The sequence below is a fragment of the Heloderma suspectum genome, chromosome 14, assembly GCF_057233095.1.
Source record: "Heloderma suspectum isolate Gila_16-S chromosome 14, 16-S_ref, whole genome shotgun sequence".
Taxonomy (NCBI): Eukaryota; Metazoa; Chordata; class Lepidosauria; order Squamata; family Helodermatidae; genus Heloderma; species Heloderma suspectum.
Window position 1 is genome coordinate 7,293,324 of NC_139471.1, and position 18,947 is coordinate 7,312,270.

At 45.6% G+C, this 18,947-nt stretch overlaps 1 protein-coding gene across 2 annotated transcripts in view; it reads right to left on the bottom strand.

Annotated features, from left to right (window-relative positions):
• C5 (complement C5) overlaps positions 1-18,947 on the bottom strand; it is a 106,491-nt gene that overhangs the window by 65,652 nt on the left and 21,892 nt on the right. For both annotated transcript variants that reach the window (XR_014785941.1, XM_084821290.1), the window contains exons 7-14: positions 17,110-17,200; positions 15,208-15,313; positions 8,191-8,317; positions 6,739-6,854; positions 4,105-4,305; positions 2,749-2,952; positions 1,555-1,764; positions 1,239-1,388 (exon numbers count right to left, since the gene is read on the bottom strand). Coding sequence is in view for 1 of the 2 variants with exons in the window: in XM_084821290.1 (XP_084677416.1) it covers positions 1,239-1,388; positions 1,555-1,764; positions 2,749-2,952; positions 4,105-4,305; positions 6,739-6,854; positions 8,191-8,317; positions 15,208-15,313; positions 17,110-17,200 (1,205 nt within the window). In the remaining variant the exon portion in view is untranslated. The remainder of the gene's footprint in view (positions 1-1,238; positions 1,389-1,554; positions 1,765-2,748; positions 2,953-4,104; positions 4,306-6,738; positions 6,855-8,190; positions 8,318-15,207; positions 15,314-17,109; positions 17,201-18,947) is intronic.

Sequence of the window (18,947 nt, forward strand, 5' to 3'; positions counted from 1 at the left end):
ACACATTATCCTGCCCTGGTACTCTGAGTGGCACCAGGTGGCTGAATGTAGCCATTATTCGGATTCCCCACAGTGCCCTGGAGTAACACAGCATCATGGCATTGTGGGAATTAAAAATGGTGGGTAGACCCAGAGCATCTCTATACCAGCCTAAAATCCCGCATTTAAAACGGGGCTTTCTGCTTCTGTTTTAAATGCAGGATCATGATGAAATCCCTTCACGCGTGCTTCCTTCCCCTGCTTTCCCCCCCCCTCTTTTCCCCCTTATCTGAGTCTTCCACATGTTTCATTATACAGCCGCTAGATGGCGCTGTGGTCTAGCTCCTGTTATTGCTAGTTTTCCTCTTTTCGCAGAGGGAACTCAAGCGCTGTAATTTGAAAGCTCATTATCTCCGACCTTCAAAAAAATGGAATAAAGGTCATTTAGCACGGGAGACGCCCTGAAGGTTGACAACATCATCAAAGGACCCACATACTTCCATGAGTAACCAATCTCAATAGCAGGATAAAAGCTCCGTGTGAAGAAGCCCCCAGACACCTGGTGTTGTTCAGAGAACTCTGGCAACCTCCAGGTAAGCCAGGGGTGGGCAACACGTGGCCCATGGGCCACTTGCACCCCAACCCATTTTAGTGGACCCTGCCTCCACCACGGCCACCAAAACTGCTGCAGCACCACCCAAAATTGTGGTGATCTTGCATAGAAACGAGGTGTGTGGGGTGCACCCGCCATTAGCAACCAGAATTGCGCTTCCAGAAGCTTCTCAGAAGCACGATTCTGCCTTTAAACAAGGCGAATGCACCCCACTCACCTTGTTTCAATGGAAAAATAACACAACGTTGGCCTCCGCGGCAGCAAATCCATCTGCACATTCAGCAGCAGTGGGGTGCAGTTCCTGGTGGGTTCTAGGGGAGGGCAGTGTCCCCCAGAAGTTGCCCACCCCTGAGGTAAGCCTACATAGGGGCCTACGAGACAGCACTTTACCCATTGCCACCCATTCAAACCTGGAGACGGCCATACAGGTTTCCTACACCTGTATAGGAAACAACGACATCATAAGCGAAGAGGCCTAAATTTGTCTTAGATGCAAGAGTGAGGGCTTTTGCCTATATTCTGTTTTATGTGCCAGACCAAATGAAGTTACTCAAATACTACATTTATTGTTAGTCTGACTATGAATGCTGTAAATATGGAACACCGTGCCAATAACGTTTTGTTTTCCTTTTGGACTCAACGTAACCTTTTCCATGGGCTTCTTCTTTGCTTCTGTAACTCCATAAATTGCCGTGTCCATAGAAGACAAAGCAACAAGGGAATCAAACTGGCTTCGCAGGGAAAGTGAAATGACATCTCCTGGCTTATAAGGGTTTCTTCCTCTCAACAGTTGAACCTGTAATGGTGAAGGGGAAAAAACAAATATGATTCACTACAAACAAATATGATTCCACTCATTTCAATGGGATTCAAGCATGTGTCAAGCACTCTCTGCACTGTGCCCATATTCTTTTTTAATGGATAGAGAAATTAATAGATAAAGAACACTGTGTATTACTCACCCCAAGGCTGTTCCCACATTTCTGTTCTATATTTAACCAGACTGAATCAGCAACCAGCTCTGCAGCTCCCTCTCCTGTGACTATGTAGTAGACAAGAACGCGGGCTGAAGGAACCATTTCCTTAGTTAGTTGAAACTGTAGACCTTGATAATTGGTGTCTTTTATCCTCCCCTGAGTCCCATAGCTTATTATTTTTCCTTTGGATAAGATCTAAACAAAAGAAGGAAAGGAATTTGGTTAAAAACTAATCGGATGTGGTTCATCAGAGGACCAAAGAAAAACGGCATTATAGCCCAACACACAATACAATTGGATTATTTCTTATGGCTCAACCCATTGGCTCAGATCACTCATGACACCCAAGCCATGGTTGCCCCAAGTGACAGCCAAAGCTCGGAGATGAAGGAAGAGGAGCAAACTGAGTCTGTGGCCGCCACACTGCCAGCCAGCTAAAGAACAGGATCAAGTTCTGAACCTGGATTCTTAGCTCTGGATACTGGCCCTGAGGTGGACAACTGTGAACCTGCATGCCCCAAGCCAAGACTTTCATGGACACACATCCTCCCCAGAGGTGCCTCCCTCTGTTCTTGCTGTTCCCATTCTGATGCTGAATCTGAGCTGCCCTGCCAGACATCTCCACACGCTCAGATTCATTCCTGACTAATTTCATCATGAAATTAGGGAAGAAGTCAGAGCATGCAAGGGGAGAAGGGCAGGGGAGCACAAAGTCTGGGGCTGTCAGAACAGAACCAGGGAGGAGAAACCCTAATACATTGCCTTCACTTTGGAAACAAGACCTTTACATTCAGGAGTCCAAAATCAGGAAATAAATTTGGATGAGGGGAATTCGGGGAACAAACCTAATTGTGCCAAATCCGTACGACGCCCTCACCTTTTGCAGCAGAAATAGAATACAATGGTTTTTAAACGGAACACTTCACAAATTATGTGTCATCTTTGGGGGGGGGGCGGGAGGCTATTAATCTTCTCTGTATTATTGACATGTATTTATTTATTTTAGTGTATGTGCCATCTAAGCAAGCCAGAATAAAATACACATTTAGATATTTGTTATTTTGCTGCTCTTTAGTGTCAACCAAAATCTACTGGCTGAGGTCACCACTTCACCGCTCCTAAAGGGAGGGGGAAACCTGGAAGGTGGAGACAGAAATATTATGCATTTCCAGTACATACCAAATAGCTGTAGTGATGTATTTTATCGATGTAGTGGCTTAGCGGGTATACGTTGATGTGCACAGTTTCTCCCACAAGTAGCGTTTTGTGGTTTGACGCCCAGTCAATATACAGATAGCTTCCACTGCGAGAAACATATGATTTTGCCTCATAAAGTTCACTGGCCTGGTTTTCTTCTGGTAACCTGGTATCTGCGGTTGTTATCTAAAAATGAGGGCATACAAAATGAAACCCAAAGCAAGAATAGTCATGAAAAAGTACAAATCGGCGTGAGGAATTGGAACACCAGTGCATATCTGGCTAGAAAGCAGCGTTGTGCCGAAAGTTCCAAAAGGAACGTTTTTGGCAAGTTCATGGGCTGAGGGACAGGATGGTAGCTCAGTGGCAGGCGGTGGAAGCTGGGGGCTCCGATGTCAGTGGGGAGCTGAATCCACTCTGGGTTTCAGTCAGAACCAGTCAGAACTCTAAAGGAGCTATCCAGGGTGTGAACTGGAAGGCTGACAGGCATCCTGTGCAGAGTGGGAGGAGCGCAGAGACGATCTTTGCCTCCACGCTCCTCTCGCTCTGCATTTTCGCTCGATGGGCATTTTCGCCTGTCTTGCTGGGGCTCTGGGGAGTGAGAGGGAGGGAGGCTGGGGAGGCTGGAGAATGCCTTGTAAGCCAGCCTCCCTGGTCCCCTCCCTTCCCCGCCCACAGAACCGCCCCCTTTCCCTCCTCTCCGAGGTCGGAGAGGTAGCCCACACAGTTCATTCCGTGCCAGCTGTGAGGAGGAGGAGGAGGAGGGGACGGGGAGCTCAGACTCCTGGGTCGGAGGCTGGAGCGCTGTCTCCAACCTCGGATCCAGGAATCCGAACTATCCTGTGGCCCCCAGACGCTGTCTAGGGGCCACAGGATTGCTTTCCCCACCCATTAAAGATTGTAGCTCTAGTCCTAACATGATGCACACCCTGTTTTTCCCATGCCTCTTGCTGCAAAGTTCCAAAATATGGTTTAAGCCTGTCTTCCCCAAGCCAGCAGTGTCCAGATGTGTTGGACCACAACTCCCATCACCCCTAACCCTGCTGGCATCATTCTGGGGATGATGATACTGGTAGTCCAACACATCTGAAGGACCCCAGGTTGGGAAAAGCGAGTTTAAACAAAGCATAGAGTAACTTCTTTTGCAGCCAGCATACTTTCTAATAGTATTTTTTCTGTTTTTTCTAAAAAAATTTTTTAAAGAAACAGCTTTTAAGTTCACTAGTCCAAGTGTTTAAAAAAAAACACCTTTCCCAACTGCATTGCACACTGGCCAAAGTATACAAATCTCAAAGTACACACTGTACAAGAACTGAAACACCAAGGAATTTAACTCACCCGAAACTCCAGTATTTTGGTGCCAATAGGAATATTAACCACAAATAAAGTCATTCCATCAAATTGGCTTGTTTGTCTTATCCCGGATTCTGAGCCTTCTTCAACTAACGTGGTCTTCTGTAGTTCCTCGTTTAAGGCAGCAGCAGTGAATGCTACTGGTAGATTTCCAACAGGCGCATCCACTGTGTCTTTCACCTGCACCTGTTTGTACAAAAATAATTCAGCTTATTGTCATATTACTATCCTTTAAACTACCATACTAGTACGAAATATCTGCATTCTTTATTATCAGGAGCTAGAGGCAACTGATGGTTGTCATGAACACAGTAGGGCTGGGTACGTATTCCCAAGTGGTTTACAGTTTTGCTTACACTGATTTCTAAAACTGATCCAAAACTACCCCACATGCTTTGAGAACATTAAAGGGGGTTAGACTCGATGGTCTTGTAGGCCCCTTCCAACCCTACCATTCTATGATTCTATGATTATCAGCCATGTCAGGAAAACTGACAAAGAAAACCCTCCACTCTTTGGTAATTTTTTGGCACTCTGAGTGAAAAAGTTTGTTTACTTATTTACATTGCCTTTGCTTTCAGTTGCCCTCATTTGCGGACAGTGAGGTTATCCCACAGCCAAATCAGATTGGCCGTGTGACACTATTATGTCATTCCATTCACTGTGTGATTCATGACTGAGGGGGATCAATCCCCTCTTTTATGGCGTTTCACCCAGTGAAGGCTGGGGGCTCTGATGTCAGTGGGGCAGTGAACTCACTCCGGGTTCCAGTCAGAATCAGTCAGAACTCTAAAGGAGCTATCTAAGGTGCGAAGCTGACTGAAACCTGGAGGAGATTTACCACCCCACTGGGTTCAGAGCCACCAGCCTCCACTGGATTCACCATGGGGTAAAAAACCTTCTCGTTTAGGCAGGCATTTCTTTTATCAGATAGACAAGTTTTTATCGGATGCCTCTGTTTTTATCTCCGGCACTCATCTCTGTTTTTATTCCATCGTTTTTTTTAACTTTTTAAAAATACCTATGGTTGGTATTTTAAAAATACCTATGTATTTAAAAATACCTATATTTTAAAAATACCTATGGTTTTAACTTTTTAAAAATACCTATGGTTGGTTTTAATTGTTGTGAGCCACCCTAAATGGCATGTAGCCACCAGAAGGGTGGGATATAAATTTAAATATAAAATATATAAAATAAACCCATGTGGCTAACAGGGTGGCCATGTGTCCCACTTTACAGAGGGCAGTCCTCTATTTGTAAAGCTTTCAGAGGACAGTGCTTTAGTTGAAAACATCCTCTGTTTGAAGGGCTGTCCGGTCCAAGTCCAGTTTAAAGATAAAGGTGCCTAAGAAGGAAGAACCCGGGGCCGGGGAGTTTCTATCCACAGTTAGCACCACCTCGGCAGCTGACTGAGCTGCAGGCACACAGCTCACCCAGTCACAATCTTCCCTACATTGTATTTCAATTAAAATTGCAGTCATTCTTTCTAAATTTGCATCTAGTGCTATGAATTAGCGCATGCCCATTTCATGCAGACCTTTGTCCTCTTTCTCTGGGTGATGCATTGCCTCTTTCTCTGGCAATATGTCAGTGGCTACCCTAGTGACTAATCCAGGAAGAAACAGCAGCCGGGGGACGAGGAGAAGGCTGCCAAAGGAGAGGCAACCCGGGGAAACACTGGCACAAAACAGGAGAGGAAGAATGATCGGTATTTGCACCATCTGAGTGCTTTCTGGGGCGGGGGACTGGTCATCAGCTCGAACCCCGCCCCTTCCATCACAGCCTTCTCGGCCAGACAGCAACATGCAGCAGCAACGCAAACCCTTCTTCTCCTCATTTTATATTGCCAAGTTCATGATTCCAAGATAGGGATCTGAGTTCAGAAGAGGTTAAGCACAGGCATGGCTTTGCAGCACCAGGCGCCTCCAAGGCCATTCCCAAGGGGAAGGGGGCGAAAAGGAAGGACGGAAAGCCCTGGACACTGTCCCGGCACTCCGCCTGCCCCCACCAGAGCTTTCTCCAAGACTTCCTATTTCTGTTTCTCCTCTGCTCCAGTAAGAGGGTCTGGGGGTGGGGGGTGGAGAGAGACATCACCCCCAGGGGCCCACTCCTTGCCCCAACTCCTTGGAGGGCCCCAAAATTGCCCCCTGAGGGCAACACATTAAGTTCAAACCAAGTAGCAGAGGGCAACACAATAGGTTCATGCCAAGTAATTATTAGTTCCTTACAACGTTTCTTGTATCTGCTTAGATCACAGGTCACAAAAAAGAAAAAAAGCAGCAAAAGCACGGAGGTGGTTGAAGCAGAACAAACAATGACACGCGCAGCCGCAGAATTGGCTGTTTGTAGGAGTTAAGCTGTGTCTCCACCTGTGCTCAAGAGGTATATCCATAAATAAACACGATATTACAGGAATACTTTAAGTATCCAGTCATTTCTTTCTTCCCAAGGAAACCCAGTTCCGGTAAGCAGTGCTCCCTCCGCCCCCGCCCCTGCCCTCCCATTGCTTGGAGAAGTGGGGAGCTGGTAACTTCGTCATTATTATTATTAGCATGATTACAATTATTCTACACCAATATCACCGAGTCTGCATTTGCCTTGGTTACGTCAACCAACCTTAATAAAATAGGGAAGTCCAGGCTTCACAAAGAGAGGAGTGGCGACCAAGTTCAGTTTGTAAGGAGTCACGACGTACAAGATGGTTGACAATTCGCTCTCTTCGCTGTGGCCACCTGACAAAATCAAAGGGTTTCTTGTGAGAAGAGCTTTCACAAAATGGCTTCATGTCTCAGCTCCCAAACTCCTTGGACAGAGGCTCCAAGGGCCCCCACGGAAGGAGTCTGCCTCGATCACTGGGTGGGAGGAAGGTCATCTTGAATCTGAGCCTCCAGCAGCCAGTCTTTGGTGTGTTTCCTCCTGCACCGTCAGTGCCTTCCCCAATCTGGTGCCCTCCAGATGTGTCAGACTACAACTCTCATAATTCCCAGCCATCATGGCAGAGAACTTACATCTGGCAAGGTAAAAAGCCTGGGTGAACAGAAAAGGCTTTTCCCCCGGTGACTAAAAGTAAGTAATGTGGATGTCAGGCGGGCCTCCTTGGGGAGGGTGTTCCGTAGCTGAGGCACCACCACTGAAAAGGCTCTTTCTCTCATTGCCACCTGTTTAATTTCAGGTGGGTGGGGGCATTCAGAGAAGGACCTTGGCAAATGACCTAACAGCACAGGCAGCTTGCTAGGAGAGAAGGCATTCCTTACGGTGAAATGTGAACTTGGCAGGGACTCTTCGGGGTTTCAGGAAGGAGTTTTTCGTTTTTCCGGCCCTACCTGGAGATGCTGGGGATCGAACCTGGGAACTTCTGCAGGAAAAGCAGGTGCTCAGCCCAGGCTGAGTTGCTGCCTCTCCCCTCCACCAAGAGAACCCAAGTTTCCCAGGAGGAGGAAGAGGGGCACGACGTGAGATGCCAGAGCCCATCGCAAGTCGAAGCGGGCAGGGTTTGGGACGGGGCTATGACACTCCACAAGGATAACCACTCTTAGAAGCCAACGTAGAAATGAGCCGCCCTACAGGAGGGGCGTCACTGGGAGGAAAGTCTGACCACAAGCAAACTGTCAGCAACTTCACTACCCTGTGGATTGTCTTCCCTAATACAGATCTTAGAATAATCGTTTACAGCCTGGGGCAGTTTGAGAGCTTCCTTGAATGTGCATTGTGGAAAGGCTTGCCTTTAGCATAATGAAGCCGTGACAGCTTGAACTACAAGTCTCTGTTTTGTTGATTGCGAAGGGGGAGGACTACTAAACATGATGCCACCTGCCTGATCCTTAGCTTGTTCTGCCAGGCCACCCACCCTCCCAGTTTGCCCACAGCCTGATTTTTTATTTTTTACATTTCAGCTTCCTGGAAACGTTACAACCACCTTCCCTCATTCAGGCCTGCTGCTTCACCTCCCTATCGCTGCCAGGGTTTAGTCTTGCCAAGGCTGAGGAAGAAGGAGTACCTGACCGTTATTTGGGAATCCATAAGTGCTTTTAAACAGGTTGTGTGTGAGGGAGAGGCGGAGAGAATTACCGCTCATTTCCAGCACTGAAGCGACAATGTAAAGTCTTGCGCCATTGAGCTCTTGGAGATCATGATAGCCTATTTCACTGGCAGCCCATTTGCTGTTAAAATGAAGCTGGGCAACGCCATCCTCCATCTGATGACAAAGACCAAAGCAAAGAAATTATACCACATAAAAGCATCAGATCCAGTGCAGGCACAGAGACAGTTTTATTCGTTTCGTTTACAAAGCGCCTAGACCGCCCCGAAGTCCCATATAAAGAGAAAGAAATGTCAGAAGGACGATCCGGGCCTTGACTTTGCCCAGCCAGAGTTAGCACCTGGTCAGCAGACCAAGCAAGGCACACCGTGGGCCTGCTCAGACACGCACGGGTGATGGTGGTGGTGGTTAGGGAAACTACAGTGGGGGGGTAGCGCAACCATGACGTGTGCGCCAGTCACAAGACTGGAAACCACCCCCCTCCGTAGTTCCCTTAACCATCCTCCCACTGCCGCGGGTGATCCCAGCGGTCCTCAGGCCAGCCACTCCAGCATTCTGATGCTCTAGTAACCATAGAAAAAGTCTGTAGAGGCTGGAGCATTGCCGGAAGTAAGCGGTGGACTCTATGTTCACGGCCCAGAAGTCCTCTGGAGGCCGTTCCAACCGTTGGGAAGCCCGCCAGACAACACAGCAAGCCACCCCAGGGGCCCTTAGCTCTGTTGCAGGGGGGTGGTTAGTCGGGGTGGCTTACTAACCATGAGGAAAGTGGTTTTCTCCCCCTACGAGACACCCAAAGCCATAGTGGTAAGCGGAAATTCCCTAACCATTGTGGCTTCATGTTATGTGTGAACAGGGCCAGTGACCCAGTTCACACAATCGTAACAAGCCACGGTGGCTTGTTTTCATTCCCAGCATGTGCTGGGTGCTGTTTCTCTAATTACCCACCTGGGTGCAGGCTGCAGCTTGATGTGTTGTCTGAATCTGGGCCGCATGGTTTGGGGGAGAATCAACCCTCAAATACCCCACGGGCTGCTGTAGGATTATTTGGAGGTTTCCCCCCCCCCTCAAGACAAGCCATGCTGCCCAGGTTCAGAACACATGACACGCCATGCCCAAGCAGTTAAGGAAATGGCACCTGGCTCAGAGGCGTGTTTGACCGTGCGAACCAGCCCATTGCCTTCCACACTATGATGAGTGTACCATATTTCTATTTAAATTATAATAGCTATTTCTAAATTTGCATCTACACATATAAGTTAGCATATGCAAATTATTTGCAAACAGGTGTCCTTTGGGGGGTGATGCGTGTCCTCTTTTTTTGGCAATTTGCAAGTCGTGGGGGGAATCCAATTGGGACTATGGTGCTGTAGGACTGGATTGCTTTCCTACCTCTGAGCTTGCTGCAAGGGCAAATAGCAGCTTTGAGGGAGGAGGGTTCTTAGATTGTAAGCCTGTGGTGTACCTCAATTTTTAAACAGAAGCTGTTATTTCAAGTGAAATAACAGGAATAAGAATAAGAATAATATATAGAACCTTTTTATTCCCCCACCACTACGGTCCCAGTCAGATTTGTACACATACACCGCAGCTGCTATTAAACTTTTTTAAACAATGGGGGATCCGATTACAGATAAGCTGATGGGACAAAGGGCTGGATGCGCTTGAGCTCTTCTGATCTTGGAAGCTAAGCAGGGTTAGCCCTGGTTAGTACTTGGATGGGAGACTGCCTGGGAATCAGGCTTCCTGCATGGAGCAGGGGGTTGGACTCGTGGTCCTGTAGGCCCCTTCCAACCCTGTGATTCTATGATCTATGACTTCAGTTGGGCCCTCAGACAGCAAAATGACAGCGGGTAAAGCAAACCTACAGGGGTGGGAAAATCCTTGGCAAAAGAACGGCCGCATCCAAAGTCCTGTCAGGCTTGTGTAAGCCAGGGCAGTAAGTGAGGCGGGGGGCTTTTTAAAAACTTATTTGCCTTTTTATTGGCTATGGGCAACTTTTCTTTTTGTTTCCCCTCTGATTGCTTCCATTGAGAGGGGAAAGAACTGCACGAGGGCTGTTGTAGGTTTTCCAACTTGTCGCAGGCATATCTGGGGAGTGGGTTGGCTTTAGATCCAGCAGATGCAAGGTCCCCCCCAAACCTCCCCCAGCATATTCCCTTTCAGCTCCTACTGCCGTAAGAACCCCAACAGTGGGGGAGTAATGGCACCAGAGCTTTCTGCCATCCAAACATGGAAGCTCCTGACATCGGATCTCCTCCTCCATATAACAGACTTCCTCTCTGCTTGCAGAGACAGAGGCCCACAATAACCTATGGCCCTTGGCATGCCTTCCCAGTGGCTATAGGTTTGCGCACTAAATCGGTGCAGCCCTGCATGTGAGAAAACCTTAATAAAACAGAAATAAAATCCCATTTTTTAATTTATTTCTAAAATGTATACCTCACACTTCAACGGCCCTTGCTAAAGTCTCTCTTACAAGCATTCATGGGATATCAACATGGTGTTTTAAAGCATAAAGGAACACAGCAGCATGGATTTGATCCACTGGATTACTTGCACATAATTCTACATGATGCTACATCAGCACAAGCTATTTTGCACCATTGCAATGACACCCATCACTAGTTCTAAAGTGTGCCTTGCTTCCTTGATTCATCATTCAAAATCAGGCCACTCAAAAACACCTTTCATGCGTTGACCTAGTTTGTGGGACTAAAATTCTGAGAAAGTGGGCCAAAATAGTTGGGAGATATTTACCGTATTATAGATCCTGGCAACTATGCAGGACACTTCTAGTTTCTAACGGCCCTGACGAATAAAAATACTAAAGAACACCAACATTTTCCTTCCCTGGAAAATATATTGGCGCCTGACCAAGTAATAGGAAATATTTCAAGCCAAGTTCCCAGAAACTACGAGAGCTGGGAGCAGTTCAAAGACTCTGCACTCTCATCCACTCAAGGGAGGGATTCACTGGAAGTCATGACTACATTGGCTTAAATCCAAGTCACCGATGATTAAGTGATTTGTGGAATGGGCTGTTAGGATAAAATATGAAAACCACTAGCTTCCAAGTAGAACCATTTATATGAATGAGATTAAGTTGTTGGTTTGGGGTTTTTGAAGAGCACGGATCAAGATCCTTGGAAATGATGACTCCATTCCTTGATCCAAGCCAGGATTCCAGGAGGCCATTATTAATTGCAGGCTATTCCATTCTCCCCTTCATGGATCACTGCAGGACCAAGGCTAATAGAGTTTTGCCAAGAGAACAAGCTGATCATAGCAAACACTCTTTTCCAACAGCACAAGAGGCGACTCTACACATGGACATCACCAGATGGTCAATATCGAAATCAGATTGATTATGTATTTTACAGCCAAAGATGGAGAAGCTCTATACAGTCACTAAAAACAAGATCTGGAGCTGACTATGGCTCAGATCATGAGCTGCTTCTTGCAAAATTTCAGCTTAAATTGAAGAATGTAGGGAAAACCACTAAACCATTCAGGTGTGACCTAAATCATATCCCTTATGAATATACAGTGGAAGTGACAAATAGATTTAAGGGATTAGACCTGATAGAGTGCCTGAGGAACTATGTACAGAGGTCCGTAACATTGTTCAGGAGGCAGCAACGAAATCCATCCCAAAGAAAAAGAAATGCAAGAAAGCCAAGTGGCTGTCTGATGAGGCTTTACAAGTAGCTGAGGAAAGAAGGGAAGTGAAAAGCAAGGGAGAAAGGGGAAGATATATCCAACTGAATGCAGAGTTCCAGAGAATAGCAAGGAGAGACAAGAAGGCCTTCTTAAATGAACAATGCAAAGAAATCGAGGAAAACAGTAGAATGGGAAAGACTAGAGATCTCGTCAAGAAAATCGGAGATCTCAAGGGAACGTTTTGTGCAAAGACGGGCATGATAAAGAACAAAGAAGGCAGGGACCTAACAGAAGCAGATGAGATTAAGAAGAGGTGGAAACAATACATAGAAGAACTATACAGGAAAGATCTGAATGTCCCTGAGAGCCATGATAGTGCAGTCACTGAACTTGAGCCAGACATCCTAGACAGTGAAGACAAGTGGGCCTTAGGAAGCATTACTAACAACAAAGCTAGCGGAGATGACAGTATTCCAGCTGAGCTATTTAAAATCCTAAAAGATGATGCTGTTAAAGTGCTGCATTCAATATGCCAACACATTTGGAACACTCAACAGTGGCCACAAGACTGGAAAAGGTCAGTTTACATTCCAATTCCAAAGAAGGGCAATGCCAAAGAGTGTTCAAACTACCATACAATTGCGCTCATTTCACATGCCAGAAAGGTTATGCTCAAAATCCTACAAGCTAGGCTTCAGCAGTATGTGAACCGAGAAATACCAGAAGTACAAGCTGGGTTTCGAAGAGGCAGAGGAACTAGAGATCAAATCGCCAACATTCGCTGGATCATGGAGAAAGCAAGGGAATTCCAGAAAAACATCTATTTCTGCTTCATTGACTACACTAAAGCCTTTGATTGTGTGGATCACAACAAACTGTGGCAAATTCTGAAAGGGATGGGAGTACCAGACCACCTTACCTGTCTCCTGAGAAACCTGTATGAGGGTCAAGAAGCAACAGTAAGAACAGGACATGGAACAACCGATTGGCTCAAAATTGGGAAAGGAGTACGACAAAGCTGCATATTGTCGCCCTGCTTATTTAACTTATATGCAGAGTACATCATGAGAAACGCTGGGCTGGATGAATCACAGGTCGGAATTAAGATTGCCGGGAGAATTATCAACAACCTCAGATATGCAGACAATACCACCCTAATGGCAGAAAGTGAAGAGGATCTAAAGAGCCTCTTGTTGAGGGTGAAAGTGGAGAGTGCAAAAGCTGGTTTGAAACTCAACATTAAAAAAAAACTAAGATCATGGCATCTGGCCCCATCACTTCCTGGCATATAGAAGGGGAAGAAATGGAAGCAGTGACAGATTTTATTTTCTTGGGCTCCAAGATCACCGCAGACGGTGACTGTAGCCATGACATTAAAAGACACTTGCTCCTTGGGAGGAAAGCTATGGCAAAGTAGACAGCACAGTAAGAAGCAGAGACATCACCTTGCCGACAAAGGACCATCTAATCAAAGCTATGGTTTTCCCAGTAGTAATGTATGGCTGTGAGAGCTGGACTATAAGGAAGGCTGAGCGCCGAAGAATTGATGCTTTCGAACTGTGGTGCTGGAGAAGACTCGTACGAGTCCCCTGGACTGCAAGGAGGTCAAATCAGTCAATCGTAAAGGAAATCAACCCTGACTGCTCATTGGAAGGACAGATACTGAAGCTGAAGCTGAAATATTTTGGCCACCTAATGCGAAGAGAAAACTCTCTGGAAAAGCCCCTGATGCTGGGAAAGATTGAAGGCAAAAGGAGAAGGGGACGGCAGAGGATGAGATGGCTAGATAGCATCACGGATGCAATGAATATGAACTTGAGCACACTCCGGGAGAGAGCGCAGGACAGGAAGGCCTGGCGTGCTATGGTCCATGAGGTCACGAAGAGTCGGACACGACTGAACAACTGAACAACAACATTCCATTCTAGAGCTTACAGTGGACTAGTAAGGCAAAGGGCAGCACTTTTAAGGATCATCTAGAATCCTGGCTAGGATTAAGGAATGGATCCAACACAATCTCCCTGTAAACAATTCTAGGCACTTTTAATAATTCTGGCTCAGCTCCAGAACTTGTTTTTAGTGGTAAGGCTCCAGAGCACATGGCTCCAACATTGTTATCTCTTCAGTGCCAGGTCAAGACTTTTCTCTTTTCCCAGGCATTTGTCAGCATGTGATGACTTTTAATTGATCCTGGATTTGTTCTATGGTTAGGTTGATTGCTCAAAGTTGTTTTTAGATATATGTTGTCTTTGTGTATACTGTCTGCGTGTTTTTATATTTCAAACTTTGCATATTGTACTTGTAATGGTTTAACCTTTGTAAACTGCTCAGAGAGCTTCTGCTATAGGGCGGTATAGAAACATATTTAATAACAACAACAACAACAACAACAACATGCATTTTGACTGGGCATGTTTTCAGGCAATACACCCAGAAGTGGCAATCAGTAAAGGATCAACCCCCCCACCCCTTTCCTTGTTCTCGACAGGGAAACCCGATAACTTAAATACACACCTGAGCCATTCACCATTACATAAGAAGAGCCCTGCTGGATCAGACCAAGGTCCATCTAGTTCAGCATTCTGTTCACACAGCGGCCAAGCAGCTGCTCACGGGAAGCCCACAAACAGGGCATGAGCGCAACAGCACCCTCCCACCCATGTTCCCCAGCAACTGGTGTACATAGGCTTACGGGCTCTGGTACTGGAGGTAGCACATAGGCATCAGGACTAGCAGCCATCGATAGCCTTCTCCTCTAGGAATTTGTCTAACCCCCTTTTAAAGCCATCCAAATTGGTGGCCATCACTACATTGACAGCACCTGGTGACAATTCTGAGATCTGAACGGGCACTTTTTGGACCCAAGTTTTTAAAAAGTAAAGTATGCATTTATTGGTCTCTAATAACTGTAATACCTATAGACAGAAGATCCATGTCTAGGGGTTCCAAACTTGCCTTAAGTCAGGCCCCTCACCTTTTTGATAAATTGCTGTATTTGTGCATGTGTTTTAAGTAACATGTGTGCGTGTGTTTTAAGTAACGGTTCTACTAAGGAACAGCTTATGATCGTTGATGGAAAATCAACAAGGCCTCTACTGATGTGGCTTGGCTGTCTGAGCCAAGCTGAAACTGCTCTCTGGATGAGGTACAGTCTGCTAAATTTCAGTCCAAAGAGCGTTTTTCTTTCCTTACGCCCCCCGATAATAGTAGTTTAAAATGGAAATGCTGACACTGAATAACTGTCACGGTAAACCCTGAGCCAGATCTAAATCTCAGAAGCTCCACTGGGAACTGGAGCAGACCTGATCCATGTATATGTTGTGAACTGGCCAGAGAGCCTTGGCTGTTGGGCAGTACAACAACAACAACAACAACAACAAACTTACCTCAAGGAGTCGCAAGGCTTTGGGCATCATGGTTTTCTGGTTCCCTTGAAGTATTCCAAAACGGACATAAACGTGCGCACTAGACAATGCCTTGTTGTAAAAATATCTTGAAAAAAAGAGCAAAAAGAGGTGGGGGGAAGGAAGCACACATCACCCCGTGACTTAACTCAGGGCGCAATCCTGTATGTGTTTAGACAGAAAAAAGTCTTACAATTCGCAGCACTCCAAGGGAATGCTGGGAGTTGTAGGACTTTTTTCTGTCTAAACACACCTAAGATTTCATCCTTATTGTCACTGCTGCATGGAGAATGAGAAGCTGGGCACATAATCAGAACTGATTTATTTCAGATTGGACAGAACCATGCTCTGGACAAAGAGGAATGGGTTAAGGCAGGCTTCCCAAACCTGGCGCCCTCCAGATTTATTTATTTATTCATTCATTCATTCATTCAATTTATATCCCGCCTATATACAAAATACTCTAGGCAGCAAACAAAGTTAAAAACAAATTAAACAAGAAAATCAACAATAAAAACAACACAGCATAAAAACAGTACGCAACGATCAGCGAAAAGCCATGAGAATTCTTAAAAGGGAAGGTCTGCCAGAATAATAGCGTCTTCAATTCCCGCGTAAAAACATACAAAGAGGTTATCAGATGTATTTCAACAGGCAGGTCATTCCACGACCAAATCCAAATGTTTTGGATTTCAGTTCCCATCAACCCCAGCTATCATGGCCAATGATCAGGAATGCTTGAAATTGTAGTCCAGAACAGGTTGGAGAAGGCTGGCTGAGGCTTAAACTAGACATGATGTTTATTATATGAATGCAATAAGTGTGCAGGTTTTACATTATGTACATAGCAGGGCCAGCCCTACCATTAGGCAGAGTGAGATAGTTGCCTTGGGCAGTGGATGCTGAGAGGCGGGAGCAACAGTAGGGAGATTTTAGTCCCCTAAACTAGCCTGCTGCCTTCAGGTGTGATGCAGGGGCCTGTCGCACTGCCAGTTTCGAAGAAAGAGTCAACACATGGAATGGGAGGAGACACCATCTCATCCTTCACCTCAAAAAGAAAAATGTCTTGGGCTGGCCCTGGAACATGGTAGCTGCAGGGAATTCTTACTAGCCTTGGGACCGTGGTGGTGGTGGGGGGGAGTTTTAACTCTTTTCTCTCCCAACAAAAATCTTCTCCCTGGAGCTGCTGTTTGCATTGCAAGGAAAGCCTCTAACGGTGCCAATGGGAAATGCAGATAGCAGCTTCATAGAAGAGTTTTTTGTCAGGACTATGACAGAAAGACTGCTGTCGGTACTCACCAACTGAGTTCACTGTTAGAGGGAACAAGTGGGAGCAACAACAAAATATTGCAGTCTGCAGTGCTCCTATCCACTGTTCCAGTCAGTCAGCTGTAACCTTCTCTGTGATCATCCATTCTCCCTCCCACCCAGTTTTCTGGTCCCCACCCCACAACAGAGAGTCAGAATTCTGTGATCACAGGGCATGCTTGTTCCCCATTGGGCTGTTATTGGGTTTCCTACCCGTGTTTAGTTTTTTTCCTAAATATTTTTTTTATACTTCTGCCCTCCCTTGTCCCCAGTCTCGTGCGTGGATGGTGCTGTTTTGGCTACATAAAGATCCACACTCACTTCTGAAGTTCATTTATAGAGGGAACGATTATGAGAGATGTATAAAGTGGCGGAAGCAAGCAGGGTTGGCCTAACTACATCACCAGTCCAAGAGGCTACACTATATAGCCAAAGATGCACATCCCGGAATCCACTACAACTTTGCCGAGGATGCTAGCCGAGACAGAACTCTTGGGCTGCAACTGGCGCCCTGCAAAATAAACGGTAGACCAGAACACAAAAAGGTAAGAGGTGAAGTTGACACGCCTGTCTTACCTGGCTTTGATAGTAATCCTGAATCTTTCAAATTTCTGAGAGCTGATAAAGTTGCTTTCTGGTTCTATAGTGACAGAAAAGCTTGGCATGGCTGAAATGTTAAGTAGAAGAAAGTTCATTTGACCCCTTTAATTATCAATATAAAAGCAACAAATTGATTTCTCTAGAACATTCACTGCTAGGGGTTGGCACCTGTTTTTATTCCTTCCGCTCCTGGGCCTAATTAAGTAACACCCTTATAGAACATTATCATAGAATAGTAGGGTTGGAAGGGGCCTATAAGACCGTCGAGTCCAACCCCTGACATGCTGGTAAGCAAGAGGCTTTTTTCCATAAGTTATGGGGACTGCTTTTCACCAGTGCAAGTTTCAGGATGGTAGACCTCAACTAAACATTACATGCAAATGCATGAGGAAACCCACCCCCAAACCAGGCAGGGGTGATTTAGAGCAAAGAAGTGACAGGAGAGAAGTGCTTAACCTTATTCTATGCACTGTTTCCCCCCTGAAACTACCCCCTCCCCAAAAGCAACTTTTCCCCTTGTAAGGTTTCAGACACATGTTTGCGAGGGTAAACGTGTGCCTGGAAGCCAGCTGCAGGAAGAGCTGCAGATGGGGAGCAAATGCAGAGGGGGAAATGGTGGGTGGAGAAGGACTGAGAGCACAGACACCTGCCGTTTTCCCACTGGAAATGCCCCCCTTCCTGAAATGGCTTTTCCCTAAAAGAAATAACTGAAAAATATATCAACAAAACTATCAGATGCAAACATGCCCAAATGTAAACAACAGCAACAACCAATGCACAGCTAGCTAGCTAAATTACATTAAATTATAAGATGCTGACATACATATTCAATAATATACACTGAATGATCTGAGAGCACCAAGGTTTACTTAGAAACAATGGGTTCTTTCAGACGGAGGGCCTTAGTGCTACCCCCTCAAAAGACATTGCGTGGCTGTTCCATCTTTTCTTCCTTAAGAGATTTTTTGTGGAAAGAAATAGGATGGAAGAAGAGGTGGAAAAGCTCGGGATGATTACAGGTTGAAAATGTTGAAAATGATTACAGGTTGAAAACCTCCATAAAGTTCCATCAATGAGGCAGGGTGATTCCATGACAAAAGCCTTGTCCAAAAGCACCCGATATTATTGTTGTTTACTTTTCCTGAGCATATTGTCATTGCAGAAAGTCGTGAATTTGTGTTTTCCGCATTGGCTAACCATAAAGTCTCCTTCCTGCGTCTTCCTTAAGGCAGAGACTTTATTCATTGCTATAACCCACCAGATTTTATGGCACCATTCGTCTATGGGGGACTTTTATCAGATCTCCTATATTTTGCTGGTAGCATTAAAGAAGTAGCCATTTGGGGTTTAAATGAGTGTTAAGGAAAAAATGCCTCCTCAGTTAAATGGGCCCGTCACAGGCCACAGAAATAGGGAGGCACCTTTGGCTTTTCCTCAGGGGATATGAAGAAACTCTTCAAATATTCAGGGCCGGATAGGAGTGGGGGAGAAATTCGTACCGAATTCGTACTTTCCAAAGTGAACCAAAACACAGCTATACTTTGATATTCGCACTTTTCCAAATTTTGTGATTCAATGTTCCTTAAAAAAAAAAAAAGTGCACACAAATGCATATATTAGTGAAAACGTCTTTGAGAGTGCATTTCATATGGGGATATCGCCTGCAAAAATGTGTATATTAGAGAAAAGTGCATACAAAAATGTGTCTGTTAGGAGAAAGGCATACAAGAAAGTGTAAATTTTGATGTAGACTTTTTTGTAAACAACTGCAAACTGATGCAGAAATGGGACAAACCAAAACTGACACATATATC